Source organism: Panicum hallii, chromosome 4 (assembly GCF_002211085.1).
Source record: "Panicum hallii strain FIL2 chromosome 4, PHallii_v3.1, whole genome shotgun sequence".
Classification (NCBI taxonomy): Eukaryota; Viridiplantae; Streptophyta; class Magnoliopsida; order Poales; family Poaceae; genus Panicum; species Panicum hallii.
The window spans coordinates 51392307-51407385 of NC_038045.1; the positions used below are offsets into that span (position 1 = coordinate 51392307).

General features: G+C 48.9%; 1 protein-coding gene across 7 annotated transcripts; it reads left to right on the forward strand.

The window, feature by feature from the left end:
* Positions 1-960: 960 nt before the first annotated feature.
* LOC112888736 (translation initiation factor IF-2-like) lies at positions 961-14715 on the forward strand. Of its 7 annotated transcripts, none has more exons than XM_025955043.1 (12): positions 6351-6666; positions 7514-7902; positions 7989-8127; positions 8754-9667; positions 10301-10385; positions 10653-10764; positions 11646-11758; positions 12527-12624; positions 12753-12829; positions 13456-13530; positions 14077-14139; positions 14275-14715. In XM_025955043.1, the coding sequence occupies exons 4-12, from the start codon at positions 8765-8767 to the stop codon at positions 14456-14458; spliced, it is 1710 nt and encodes a 569-aa protein (XP_025810828.1). In that variant the 5' UTR covers positions 6351-6666; positions 7514-7902; positions 7989-8127; positions 8754-8764; the 3' UTR covers positions 14459-14715. The 7 variants fall into 7 exon arrangements, with proteins under 7 accessions (XP_025810832.1, XP_025810830.1, XP_025810831.1 ...); XM_025955044.1 differs by having other exon boundaries at positions 7598-7902; XM_025955048.1 differs by lacking the exon at positions 6351-6666 and adding an exon at positions 1313-2353 and having other exon boundaries at positions 7514-8127.
* The last annotated feature ends 364 nt before the right edge of the window (positions 14716-15079 follow it).

The following is a 15079-nucleotide window of genomic DNA, read 5'->3' on the forward strand; positions in this document are numbered from 1 at the left end:
GCCATGCGGTCGAGCGCTGCGGAGCAACTGAGCGAGGAGACGCGAGCTGCAGCGGAAGCCGCCGCCGCCGCCTCCGTATCCGCTTCCCCTCCGCAGCGAGGTCGCCCGCGAGGTCGGCGGCTGCAGGGAAGCGACACGGGCGGGAACGCGGAGCCGCGCCGCGAGGCTGGAGCTGGTCCAGTTCAGTTCAGGGTACGCGGGCGGGCAATGTGCGGGATGGTGGAAAAAAATATTTTTGACAGACACGTAATATAGGTGAGAAATATTTTTAATTATTTTCGATCAGTATACTAGCATAGATGTACACGTAATAATTAAAAAATCTAATTAAATTTTGCTTCGAAAATTCATTAAATTAAGTATTAATTAAATTAATCTTTAAATTAAATTTCAAAAACATGTATTATGATAAATGCCAAGCTTTGATCAACACGAATGGACTACAACGGAGTAAAAGAAATTAAATTAAGAGGTTTAAATATATCTATGGAGGTTAGCAGGGGGTTTTCGCAGGACAAATTGAATAGCACTCACGAATTGGGAAAAATTTAGGTTAGTTGCAAAAGGTCTTTGTTAGGCTGGATCTCAAGGTTGTATATTTTTACCGGAGGTTTTGTAAAACAACCGAGATACATACTACAGGATTTTATTTTAGATTTTTCTCGGAGACTATTTTGCAAACATTTCCAAATCCATGGCGGACAATCTAGGGCGGCGGCGGTACTTATTGCTGGCCATGCCGGGGCTCCAATGACTGAGGTTCAAGGATAGAGGTGCACAGGTCGCGCTCCTCCAGTTCACGTCATTGGCCGAGAGCAAGAACGGTCCCACTTCAATTTTGAAGGTATTCAGTTGAATACCTATTTTTTGGCAAAAAAGTTATATATAAACTGCATCCTACGTACATTTAATTCAAAAAATTGAAAATAGCACGACACAAAGGCCTTCCAATCTCTAATTCAGCCTAAAAATACAGTACCCCACCCCGACAGCACACATGGCCCATTTAACTCAGGTCGAGCCGAGCGCTCCATCTCTGATCTCCCCGCTCTTCTCCCGATTCCAATCCCCAGCGGTGCCCGAAGAGCCGCTAGGCGCCTCGGGAGCGGCTGCGGGCAGCAGGCGGCCAGGTGTTCCTGTGATCGCGGCTTCGTGGGCCGCGACAAACGAAGAACGGGAGGATGGCAGCGGCCGTCCGGCCGGCCAAGCGCCAGGTCTCCACACGGTCGCGCCCAACAAAGGCGCGCCACCTGCAACAAGTTGCGGCTCCGGCGCCGTTCCCCAATTAGACGTCCACGGAGGAGACGCGCGCCGCTTGTGGGCCTCCGCAGCCTCATCCCCGACGGCAGCGGAGGAGAAACTCATGAAGCAGGGTTGGCCGGAGGTGCCTTGCTTGCCCGCGATGGAGGTGCGGTGTGGGATGCGATGCGAGGAAGGAGAACTGAGGGCACCCGCAACAATATCTCACCCCAGCTACAGTAAACGTACTCGTCCAACAGATTTGCTATAACGACAGTAATCATGGGTCCCACGTGTTACAATTTTTAATCCCAGCTTTCTCTTTCTTCCCCAAAATCTGACCTCTCTTGTCACCAGTTCGCTCGCCCATCCCGGCGGTCCGGCACCAGCACTTCCCCGCGCATCCTGGGCTCCTGGGTACTAGCCTCCGCCCCCACGTGAGACGGCCGCCGGGCTCCGCCCCCACATGCGATGGCCACTCACGACCCCCTCCACACCAGCTTGGCGGCGGCAGTTCGCGTCCAGCGACCATGCTCGGCGTCGCGCTCCGTCCCGCCCAAGCGCCGAGCCGCTCGATCTGCGCCTCCGCCTCACATCCACCGTCGCTCGGCGGTGACCAGTGGCGGAGGGCCCGGTATTGCCCGGGCAATACCGCGGCTCGGCCCAGCCCAACTAAAAAAAAAAAAAGTAACCCTATCCAATTCCCCAATCCCCACCGTGGCTCCCTGCTCGCGTGCTCCCGTCCCGACCTCGCAGGCTCGCACGCCGCCGCCGGCGCTGTCTACAAGGCGATCAAGGACCGGCGGAGGCGCGGAGGCTCCGGAGCAACGCCGCCGGCGGAGGCCGGGCCTACGAAGCCGCCGCCCGCCGGTGCCCGGTGGCACGCCCGCGCCCGTGGACCTCGAGGACCCGCCGACCCGGACTCTGGAGATTGTTTCCGGCCGGCGGAACGCGCGGTGCTGGCCGGACACCGAGCAGGAGCCGTCGCTGTCGGGGTACTTCCAGTTCCCGCTGGTGGCCGCGACCCGCGAGGAAGGTCAGCCAAGGGGAGGCGCTTGACGGGCTGCTGGGCGAGCGGCTGCACGCAGACTCGCAGAGGCGGCGGTGGCTGCAGGTGTGTGTGATGCCGCATTGTGCTTCCAACTAAGATCTTTACATTTGTTTATAAAGTGCATCTGCCTGTCTATGCAATACGTAAGTGCTCCCAAAAACTGAGAATATAGTCTTTTTTCTTGGATCAGTTAAAAATTAAGTTTTGCTTGAGAAGATATAATTTATTCTCAAGCTTTTATCTCCCCAACATCATAAAGTTTATTAAATAAGGTACTTAGACTTATACAGGCATTGTTTCAAAGAATGAAACGATAGTTTGATTTTTCCGGTTATATCCAAATTTCAAATTGAATCATTGGATCTGAACTTCGAGGACCAATAGTGCATTTGGCTACATATTAGCAAAAGGAATTGTGGTGTTTGACAAAAAGGCAGTAAAAATGAAATGATATTTTCTTAGCTCGTTGTCTCGGCAATACCTTGATTTTGTCGCATCCTCCGCCAATGGCGGTGACCCTGAGTGCCGGCACCCACGCTCAGCGCCGCGCGGCGCCCCGCCCGCCCGCTCCGTCCCTCAGCCTCGCTTCCACCCGCCGCCGAGCGGCAGCCTTGCTCGTGGCAGCGGCCCCGCGTGTCAGTGCCCACGCTCGGCGTCGCGCGGCACCTCGCCCGCGGCGGTGGCCGCGCGTGCCGGCGAAGCGCGCCACTCCGAAGACCGTAGCGGTGAGCTCGCCCGTGCCGGATGCCACGAGACCGGCTCGGCTTCGCCCGCGCTCTGACTCGGTTCTCTGCCGCTCGCTTAGGAAACTGCGTTGGTGGGGGCCACTGGCGTGGAATCGCGTGCTAGCGAGAGGGCGATGAGTGCCGTCGCGTGCAATGAGCAGGAGGGGGCAAGCCGTGCTCGCGCGGGGGAGGCGGCGGCGGCCGGCGGCGCTGCTCCCGCGGGGTGGGCGGCGGGGGGCTCTGCTCCCATGGGGTGGGGGGGCGGCGGGCGGCGGCCCCTGCTCCCGCGGGGGAGGGGGCGGCGGGGGCAGGATCCGCCCCGGGGAGGGGGCGGCGGGGCGGGATCTGCCCCGGTGGTGGATCCCGCGGGGGTGGGGGGGAGCGCGAGGCTCGGCGGGCGGATCCCGCCGGTGGATCCCGGGGGGAGGGGGCGCGGCGGGCGGCGGCCCGGCGGCGGGCCGGGAGGAGGGGGCGGCGGGGAGGAGGGGCGGCGGGGTACCTGCGCTGGCGCGGACGGGAGGAAGGAGGAGAGGGTGTGGCGTGATTTTTGGGTGCGGCGGCCAAATCGAGCGCCGCACCTGTGGCGCGATTTTGTGTGGCGAGCGGTTCTGGCGTGCCTAAGAAAACTGTGGCGCGCTAACGTTAGTATGCCCTCCAAACACCTGCCTAACATTGCGTGGCACGCCTAAGGTTAGGCGGTGGCGGCTTAGGCAGAGCTCCAAACAGGCCTTTAGGTCCTCAAACCCTCCTAATGCATATTTAGATCTCTAAACTGTGTAAAAGAGATCTATCGCAGGTTCCAGACATGCCACGCAAGCATTTGATACTGACGTGGCATGCCACATTGGCGAACCTATAAAAAAAGATCCTCAATTTTTATCATATTTTACTTTTCAGGCCACTCCTCCCCTCCTTCCCTCTCCTAGTTGCTTGGCGCGCCCCTGCACCTACTGCTCCAACCTCTTCGACAGCCACCCGATCTCGGGCTGCCCTGGGCGCGACAGCGGCATGCGCGCGGCGCCTACAATGCGCCGCCGCATACCCGCCCATTAGCCACAGCGTGGGCCCCATATAGGATCCCGCACGCCTCCACCCTCCAATGTGTCCCGCGTGGCCAAGCCGCCGCTGCCAAGCCCCTTGGAGTCACGCGCCATCGTCGCCACGGCGTCCCGCACTGAGGCCTAGCTCTCGGCTGCCAGGTCCGCGGCCATGAGTAGGTGGCCGTCGACTGCTCCCCATTGCTTGCAGGATCGCCACAGCTGTCGCTCCTCCCGTGCTGTGGAGGGCGACGAGCTCAGGAACGCCGACGAGGACACGACCAAGGGCACCAGCAACGCGAGGTGCACATTTAGGACAAGGTGATGTAGTGAGACCTGGACAGAGCACCATCGGTGATGACCGGTGACGCCAGGGCAGCCTGACCATTGCGGCACGTCCACGTTCCGGCCGATACGGAGGCAAACGCGGAGAAAACGCAAGAGCACGAGCTTTAGGAGCTCACCAACGACCGATTTTGCTAGTTTGTTAGGGAGAACGAGGCTGGGAAAGTGGAGGTCGGCGGTGAGGACGAAGCTCCGAGCAATAAGGGTAATGGTGGCAGCAAGATTTGAAATCCCCGGCGAGGGAGCGGCTGGCGCAGGGATTGGTGCGGTAAAGGTGGAAGCTAACAAGATGGAGGTGCTATGGATGCGAGGGATTGGAGGGAGATGCCTGGAGTTGGCTAGATTTTGATATGCAGCTGTTCTAGTTCGAGCTCGAGGAACTGCGCGAAGGAATAAAATAACATCAGGATGCTGCTTTCTAGCTTCTACAAATTGGGCCGCCTGCTTCTTCTCGTCCGTGGCTGGGGTCGCCACTCCAGAGAGGGGCAGGAGGGGGATCTCGGGAGGAGGCCCCCTGCCGACCTTGCCCCGGTGAACCTGCCGCCCTCAGCTAGATAGGGGATGGAGGCCGGCATAGCTCCCCGGCTGGCAATGGCGGGAGCCGCCGTCGAGGCCTTCGCAACAAGGTGGCGTTGGTGGTGGCAGTGCTGCTGGTAGAGGAGCGTGGCGGTTGGGGGCGGCGCGGAGGGGCCAGAAGTGGGCGCTGGCACAAGGGCATTAGAGGCGCGGCGGAGGAGGAGGAGAGGTCGGCATCAAAAGGGAGAGGATGAGCGAGAGAGAGGCTTTCGGGAGAGGATAAGTGGACTAAAAAAAGAAGACGATAGAAATTGGGGAGGGGTCATTTATTTTGTATATGTTCGCCAACATGGCACTCCATGTCAGCATTGGATGCTCACGTTGCACGTTTGGGACCTAAGAACTATGATGGACCCCTTTACACATTTTAAAAATCCAAATGCATTTTGAAAGTTTGGGGACCTACTAACACACCCATTGTAAAGTTGGCCCAACAAGTGGATGAAATTAAATAATCAGACGCATTATTTTTCTTTCAATTTTCCTTAAATAATCCTTATGACATCTCCGGGTACCTTTTCTTTTGGAAAAAGCTATGTAAGGATCAGTATTCAGTGGGAGGTCCTATATATCCTCTGTGCGCTCGCAAGCACAAGTGTCGCACGGCCCAACACAGTCCGTCAGAAATCAGAATACTGCGCCACGGCCCGATTAAACCATCACGCGACAGCGCGCAGAGGAGGACATCCACCTATAGCTGTACATTTGGGCCGGGCTAAATGGGCCGGCACGTAGCCCGGTGATTTTGGCCCTGCCCAAAAGAGGCCTGGCACGATAGATGATGGGCCGGGCCAGGCCCGAGAAAAGGCTGGGCCGTGCCATGGGCCGAGAAGACAGCCCGATGGGCGGCACGACATGGCCCGGTTAATTGCGGCCCGTCACAGCCCGATGGGCGGCACGGCCCATTAAAAAGCACGGCCCATAACATGCGGCCCAACCCAGTGGCCACGTCGCGTATATAAGCCGGCGCCCCCCCAGAACCCTAACCCTAACCTAATCCCGCCCCCCCTCAGCCCTCACCCCGGCACCCCGCCCCCTAGCCCGCACCCCGCAGCGGCGCTGGCGTAGCCGCACGCCCGGCCGCCCGCAGTCCCGCTCCCGCACCCCCGTCCCCCGACCCCGGCACCGGCGGCCTCACCCCGTCGCCCCGCGCCCCCGGCACCGGCGGCCCCGCCCCGTCGCCCCCGGCACCGGCGGCCCCGCCCCGTCGCCCCGCGCCCCCGGCCCCGGCGGCCCCGCCCCGTCGCCCGCGTCTCGTCGCCCCACGCCCCCGACTCCCGCCACTCCGTCTCTGATCTCTCCCCCACCCGGTGCCCGTAGGCCGCAGCCTATCCTGGACCTAGATGGCTTCTTCATCGAGGTCGCGGGCCAACCCGAGCCCGGGGGTCATCCTCCACCTCCTCCTGTACCCCGGTTCCGGCCGCCGCGGATGACGCTTGTCGATGCCAATGCCGACAACGATCCGTCCGACATCGACCACGACCTTGCCGATGGATCCCCTCCGAGTTCGCCGACCTTAGTGCCCTTGTCCACATCGACCCCGTCGTCCACGTCGACGCCGTCACCGACGGCACCGTCTGCTACGGTGACCTCCGGCATGGCAGTGCAGCGGGGTGGGGGAACAAGGGCAGGAGAAGGGCACGCACCTCGCACGTTTGGAACAACTTCGAGGAGATCTCTGAGGAAGTGAATGGTAAGAGGGTATGTTCTGGTGCTAAATGCACCCTCTGCAAGAAAGTTCTTATTGGTGTTTCTACTAATGGTACTGGTCATTTAATTAGGCATCTTGCTTCATGTAGTAAGAAGGCTGATCGTTTTGCAAGGTCTCAATCTGTGCTTCAGTTTAGTTCTGATGGTTCTCTTGGAAATTGGGAGTACAATGCTGAGTTTGCTCGTACTGAATTATGTCGTATGATTGCTAGGTTAGATCTGCCTCTTGGCATTGGTGCATATAATGCTTTCGTTGATTATATCAAACGTGCTCATAATCCTAGGTTTGCCCCTGTTTCTAGGCAGACAATCACTAGAGATGTTGCTAAGCTTTTCAATCAATCTCGTACTTTGCTTATGGACTGTTTAAATGCATGTTCTTCTATTGCAATTACATCTGATATTTGGAATGGTAATGCTAAGGAGGATTATCTTAGTGTGGTTGCTCATTTTGTTAATTCTAATTGGGAACTAGAGAAGATGTTGCTTGGCTTGCGTCTTATAGATTGTTCTCATTCAGGGCCTAATATTGCTGAGCGAATTGGTTTTGTGCTTGATGAGTGGAAGTTGACTGATAAGATCTTCTATTTTACTCTTGACAATGCATCTGCTAATGCTAATGCCATGACTTCTTTGACTCCTAAATTCTCTGGATATATTGGTTCTGTTTTCTTGCATCAAAGATGTGCATGTCATATTATAAACTTGATTGTTAAATCTGGTTTGAAGCGTTTGAAACCTTATGTTGAAGCATTCAGAACTGCCATATCTTTCTTGAATTCATCTAATCAAAGGATTGCTGCATACAAATCTTATTGTATTGCTATCAGTCGCCACTCCGTCGCCACTGTTACTGATACGCGTCCTCTCCGTCGCCACTCCGTCGGATGCGACGCTGTCCTCTCCTCCCCCAGTCGCTCCGCTCACTCCGACGCTGCCTCTCCCAATCGCCCACACCGCCGACCGCGCCTCCTCTCCCAATCCCTCACACCGCCGGCCGCGCCGCCTCCGATCAAGCCGCTCGTCTCCTCCTGCCCTCGACCCCTCCAACCTCCTCATTCACAGCATATCCCTTCCGCCGCGGCCGGACGAAGGCGCTCGCGAGGGGGTTGGGGGAGTGCAGGCGGCGTCACATCCGCCGATTCGGCTAGGGCAGCCCGCGACCGTCCAGGCGGCTGCGGCTGCAGAGCTAAGAGCAGGCAGCGAGCGGCCACTCGAGGTATGCCGCTCGTCTTCCTAAGTTACTCCTCCTTGCTTGTGATTTGTCCTTTTTGTGTGAATAAGTAGATTACGGTCCGGTCCAAGGATCGACAAGCCCCCACGCACAGCACGCTCGCACGCGGATGCACTCACGCAGGCGCCGCCCGCACGAGCGCCGCCGCTCGCCGTCGCCGGCGACGAGCCGCCACCCGCTGGCAAGGAGGAGGGCTGGATGCAATCTCCGGTGAGTTTCCCGTTCTTGTCGTCTTCTAGATTGTTTTCTTCCTTCCGTTTCTTTTCTTCTATAATTTCCTCCCCGATTCACGTATCTGTCTTTCTGATCTAGTGACCTGTTCTTGGCTTCTTGCTTTCTTCTGTAGATGGCTACATCGAGTAGTGCTAGTGCTAGTGCTACTGCTACTGCTACTGCTACTGCTGGTGCTAGCGCAAGTGCTAGTGGTAGTGTAGGATCTGCAGCCACGATTGATATAAAATTCAAATGGATAAACTCATTGAACATGATGATTTGGTCTTTGTGCACTGAAATCTGAGACATATGTCAAGAAAAAACAGATGCATACAAGACAGGAGAGACAAGAATGTGGGATGTGGGACGAGATTCTTTTGACCTATTTCTTATTGTTGTGAACTTTGCTATGCATTGTTTTTATTTATTTTTAAAAAAATTCTGAAACGTATCCACATATCGGAGGTTTTTGGGAAAAAAATGCCTTATCCGCGTATCTGTATCAGCCTCGATACTGATACGCGTTTCCGTATCCATGTAACTTAGATTATAATAGTAGATAGTGGACTTGCATGACCTCACTGAATACTAATATCGGTTCATTTCTTGAATTTCTGGGCCAGCATCAATAGGCATGGAAAGGGGTTCTGCTGCAGAGTACAGTGAGGTAAAGGCTGTGATAGGCAGCAACGAGGAGAAAAAAGGCCAGAGGAGCAAGAAAGACAAGGGGCAGAGAAAGAGGAAGAAAGACAAGGCCAAGGGTCATGGAGGCGATGGCGATAGATCAATTGAATCTAATGACAAGAATCATAGTGTTGAGATGGAGCATGCTGAAGTGTCAGCCAAGATGGCTGAAAAACTGTGCTCGGAGCATGCAGAGGTCATTATGAGCAAAAGGGATGCGAAGAAAGACAGGAAGAAAAAGAAGAGAAATAAGGAGGTTGATACTATCAGCCAGAAGCAGATACCTGATGCTAATGATGGAAGTGTTGGGTCAGAGTATGTAGAAATGAACAAAGGAGAAGGAGAACATGATAGTACGTCAAAGAAGGGCAAACGGAAGCACCGGGATGGCGAAACATCCTCAAATGGTTCTTGTGATCAAATTGTTTCAGGGGGTGATAAGAAGAGGAAACGGAAGGAACCTTCAGTTACCTTGGAAGAGGGCAATGACGTTGACGTGTCAAAGATGGGGCAAAACACAGAGGGCAAGAAAAAGAGGAGAAAGGAGAGAGATAATATTGCTGTAGACCTAAGTCAGAATACACCAGCTGGAGATGGCAAGAATTGCAATGAAGAGAAAAAAACGAGTAAGGATGACAATGATGGTGGCAAAAGCAGAAAAGTTAACATGGCACGTCGAAAGGACAAAGGTAAACGAGTGAGCTTCACTGATGATGTGGAGGTGTTTAATATAGATGGTGGTGGTGCTGATGAAGAGGGTGATGGGAGTGGTGATTCTGGACTGGTGCATGGCAAACGGTTTACCCCTGAGGAAGATGCGAAACTAATGGAAGCCATCGAAAAATATGCAGAGGTATCTTCTCTTGCTTTATAGTCTGCATTGTTCGTTTCATAGGTCATGCGTGTTTCTGGATAGTGCTTTTGCTTGCTAATCAGTGTATGATCATGTATTAGGCTATTAGCATACTTAATTGACTGAAAACTATGATGTAGACATGGAAGTAGGAGACAGCGCTTACTATTGTTTGTTACTCAGTGACGTTGTTCTTTAACTTACATAGATGGATTCTGACAATTCTTTGTCCAAGTCAATTTATTTACTACGAGACTACTGTCAATTATTTGTTGAAATGTTAAACATATTCATGAAGTGAACTTTTCGTGTTGCACTTATATTTGTGTGTACTATTTTGTATAAGAAACTTCAACTCACCATTCAACATTCATGTAATCGAGCTTTTGTTATGCGTATATATCTCCTTTAATTTTTGTGTTACCTTCCATGCTGGAGTTTGGGACCTGTACCTTTTAGGTAATTTGTGTTCCATATTTGGATAGTAACCTTTGTTGCATGTGTTAATTATTTTGGATCTTGATGTTATATCATTATTCCTACTTTCTTCTATTTATCAAATAAATAAATGAGTGACTTCACATGCTCAGCATGGTCCAAACTTCAATTCTGTTAATTTCTTTCTTGGTATAGATGAAGCAATTGGGAGAGAAAGGGTTAGAGATGATTCGGGCTAGCATGAAACATCCAGAGCTCAGGGGTTGTTGGGCTGAAATAGGTAAGCCAAAAACATCTAGTGCTATCTCTTTTACATTCCCTCTTATGTTGTCTTCCCTTTTATGATCACATCAGTTACACATGTAAATCTGCAACTGGTTAGGTTCATATTCTTTGACTGCAAACTTCGTTCTCACAAAATATGTAATTTGCATATACTTTGGGAAATCAGCTAGTGAATAATGTAACATTGCTTGAATCTCGTTAGTCAAAGTGTACGTTTTCCTGATCTGGGTAGCAGATGGCTTATTAATGACTTATGTTGCAGCAACATCATTACCTCATCGACCACAAATGGCCGTATACAAACGAGCACGAATTTTACTTTATAGGAGTGCCGAACGTAAATGGACTCAAGAGGAGTACGAGATAGTTCGACGGTACCGTAAAAATTCTCCTTCTGAGATCAGATAAACTTGATTTTATTTTGTCCATTTTCATGCTAGCATTATTTATTTGATGTTGAGAAAGATTGATATTATTCTCCAATGTGGTTTGCCTGAGTTTCTATATCTTTGTGTGTCAGACTGCATGAATGTTAGTCCTTAATTCTATCCTTATTCTTTACTATTCAAAATTGTGCTAAGAGATGATGAGATAACTACTAGCATCACTGCATTTTTGAAGTCAAATTAACTACAATGGCATATTGGCATGTATGGTAATACACTACATAGCTCTGTGACTTCCCTATCTATAGCCTTGAGTTATTACTTTGGTACTTTCTGTATAACATTAGTAATTTGCTTTGAGAAGTTGAGTTTTCTTTGTAACTGATGCTTTTACTTGGATATGCTATTTTATCTCTTGGTACCATTGTCATGTACATCCTGCGTAATATAGATCCTAGCTGTTGCACACCTCCTTACCCCAGTATACTTTCTTGGTATTTATCTTGAGAAATAATGCTAGGCTACTCCAATGTATAGTATCATGCGCATTAAATTATCTGCCATGTAGGATTTTTGCTGACTTGGTAGTAAATTGATGAGAGTGAGGAAAGTTGCATCTTTGTGGAGATACAGCTTAAGCATGAAGTCCTCAAATTCAACTATTGGAAACTGCACGGTAGCACTGGGTGGAGTTATTTCCTCGATACTTGTTTTGGATCCATTGTCATAGACAACATCATCCGACGATTAATTGCATTGGGACTTTCTGAAACAAAACTTCGTGTCATTCTTGTATTGGGACCTGGAGTAGCCTTAAGATCTTGTTTCTGACTGGCTTCATATGACTAAGATTGGCATGCATGACACAGGTTCGTTGAAAAGAATGGCACAACTTGGAAGGAACTGGCAACAGACCTTGGAAAGAGTGAAATCCATGTAAAAGATACTTGGAGACGAATGAAACCCAAAAATTTAAAAAAAGGTGTTTGTCGCTGCTATGACTTATAAGCTTATCATAATTTAGCTGATTCATCTGTTTTCACCAAACTTGATTCTTTAACTTATAAATGTTTATTTTCATTATTACAACTATAAATCTCTTCATTATTCTATTTGCTGTACACTCTACTGGAACTTGCATTATTTCTGTGGCACTCAGGAAATTGGTTTAGTAAAAAACAAGATTCTGGGATTTTGTTGTAGAGCAACTTTTTTACTTCAGTTTATTTTGTTATATTTCATGTTTCATTAGAAGAGATAATTTCATAGAATGTGCTTATGGTTTGTAGTTTATCATTTAAAACATAGTGTGAACAAGGGTTCTCATAGTTGCACCTGCATCTTTGGAGTAGATATCCCTTATTTCCGGTGGATATGGTTGATTGGAGTGTATACTGTTAAAAAGTATAGGCATGGCCATGTAACTTTGGATTTTGGGTCATGTAACTTTGAAATCGCAGGCATGTTTTTGGAGAAAATGTTAAACCATAGGTTCTTTTGTATGACATGGTTAGACTTCATGTGGATTTGTATCTTAAGTTAAAAGGTGTTTTGTTAATCAAATGGAAAGATAAGTCATAAATTTCAAGGGATCTAACAATTAGATTTTGAGTAAACAGGGCTTCACAATGCAAAATATGGGTTCTATGTTTTTTCTACTGTGGAGGAAGTTTCATTATATAATATGAGAGTTAGAATTTGTTTACCAACTTGTCCATCATGGTGCCCTCTTTAACTGATAAATATTCAGGGTCTTGGACTCAGGATGAATACCAAAACTTGTTTGATCTGGTAAATTTGGACTTGCGTGTGAAAGCTCACCAAAAGATCGCTCCTAGTCATCGCCAGGTGTGTGATTCTTTATCTTTGTCCATAATATGCCTTTGACACCAGATTTCATGTTTACAATCTTCCACCAGTGCTCTTTCATATTGTTTCATTCCTACAATCAAGTGATTTATTTACTTTTGTGACAGCTGAGAGATAACATTTCCTGGGAGGCCATCAGTGAAAAATTAACCACCCGTAGTAACAAGGACTGCTGCTTGAAGTGGTTAGTTTGCTATCCATTTAACGCATAACATAATTTCCTCTTTGAATCTGTGCCTAATTTTGTAACCCCTCTGGTTTTAAATATATGATGTTAAAGAAACTGATTAAGTTGTCCTGATGTCATACATTTAAAACGAGGCTGAGTATATTTCAGGTTTTCTGCATTTTCTTTTATATTGGTCTGTGTTTGTCTTCTTCAAACTGATTGAGACATCTTCAGAGCTGAATGTCCATGCATTGCATCACTTCTGTTTGTACAAGTTTGAACACACTATTTAGTGCGATGTTGAGTATCTCTTCGGTGTATTTGATTGTTAGACATTTTCCAGCGAGGCTAGGGCTGGAACCTGGCACCGGTACAGATTCTGCCAGGAATTGAATTATTAGAATTGCATATGAATTATCTTCCACATTTTTCAGCTAGCATGCTTTGTATTGACACTTTTGTGAAATGCTTATTAAATCAAAATGTTTGGGGTTTTCTGATAGTGTCGGCTTGACATACGTTTACTAATGGAACCCAATCCTTGGTACTGCTAATTTTGTTTTGTCTGTCCTAATTTTTCAGCTTATATATGAATTAGTTATCATCACACATAGTCACTAAATGAAACTTATGCATACCAGGTACCAGCAATTAGCATCGCCACTGGTTAAAGAAGGAATCTGGGCAGATACTGATGATTATCTGTTGATGGAAGCGTAAGTTATATAGGTTATATATTGAATTCAATGTCATAATTAAATGTTACATATCATCTGCAAGACATTTTTATTATGATTATGATCTGACCTAAAGTGCCTACGAAATATAAATATATTATTTGAGTAAGGAAAAAGGCTGTATTTGCTCTCTCTGTTTTGATTTAGTCCAACTTGCTCATATACTCTAGAACCGGGCAAATAATCCTCTCTACTTTCATACCAATTCCAAATGAGTCTAATACTTCATACGGGTGATTTCATGACCCTTCCATGTAGCTTGCTCTTTTTATTTCATGAACTCTTAATGAATAGAGTGAAGTACAAGGTTTTTTAGAGGGAAGGGGGTTTGGTCCATATGTGTACCTGAACAATATGCTGCTATCTTGTTCAAACAATGTGTGGATGGTATGTTCAGATTATATGCAAATTCCTCCTGTTGTCACCTACTCCATTTTTCCTGGTAGAATTTTGTTCTTTTAGATATATGTTATCATGATACATTATATATATAGCCTGTACTGAATTTTCTTAACAACAAACCAGGCTTCGAAAGGTGGATGCTGTTTGTGTTGAAGATGTTGACTGGGAGAGACTTCTTGATCACAGGTGACTTCTGATTGCTGACTTTGCTTCAACAGTCTGTTGGTATCATCTAGTAGTTTTCATAAATGGTCCATATTTATTAAAACAACTGGTATTTGTCCACTTCAGCTACAATAATGGGTTATTTCATTTACTTAGATCTGGGGAGCTTTGCCGTCAGCGGTGGAACCAGATGGTCCGCATGATCGGTGGCCACAGAGAGAAGCCTTTTATCGAGCAAGTGGAAGTGCTTGCGAGGCGGTACTGCCCAGAAATGCTTGATTACAGGAAAGCTGAATCGGCTGATTTATCGCCAGACGAACTTACTGGAGGAACTGACTAGTGACAAATAGCATAACCCTCTTGCATTTCACCTGCCAGCATGTGTTTGTGCCCTGTAAAATGTTTGGCTTTTGTTGTGGCATCTGCGGAAATATTAGCAATATATTGTTCGAGCTTCAGCGCAGAATGCAAAGTTGTCACATTTTGACCAGAAGAAACTGTATTGTTTAGGGATATAACTGGCTTTAGCTCTTGTATCTGAATATTGTTGTTGCTCCCCTGAATGCTATTCTAGACTTGTGCTTAAGTTCTGGATCATTTCCAGAGGTGTCATCATGTCCTCTGCCAAGTAAAGAGGACTTCCTCACCCAGACCGGTGCCTCCTTTGTGACCAAGCACAAGAAACAGTACAACACATCCTCACCTCTTGTGTGTTTGCCAGACAATTCTGGTTTGCTATCCTGCAGTCCCTGAACCTGGTCACGCTGGTTCCTAGCCGAAGAACCATCTCCTTTGCTGATTGGTGGAAGAGGTCCTGGAGGAAAATTCCTAAGCGGCACAAAAAAGGTTATAATTCGCTGGTCATTTTTGGAGCTTGGATCCTATGGAAACATCGGAATCTCCTTTGCTGATTGGTGGAAGAGGTCCTGGAGGAAAATTCCTAAGCGGCACAAAAAAGGTT

Coding starts and splice junctions, on each gene's coding strand:
- LOC112888736 (XM_025955045.1), top strand. CDS start 998: ATGGCCCATTTAACTCAGGTCGAGCCGAGCGCTCCATCTCTGATCTCC. Junction 1,485..1,596: donor TCACCCCAGCTACAGTAAAC/GTACTCGTCCAA, acceptor TCTTGTCACCAG/TTCGCTCGCCCATCCCGGCG. Junction 8,128..8,753: donor AGGGCTGGATGCAATCTCCG/GTGAGTTTCCCG, acceptor TTTCTGGGCCAG/CATCAATAGGCATGGAAAGG.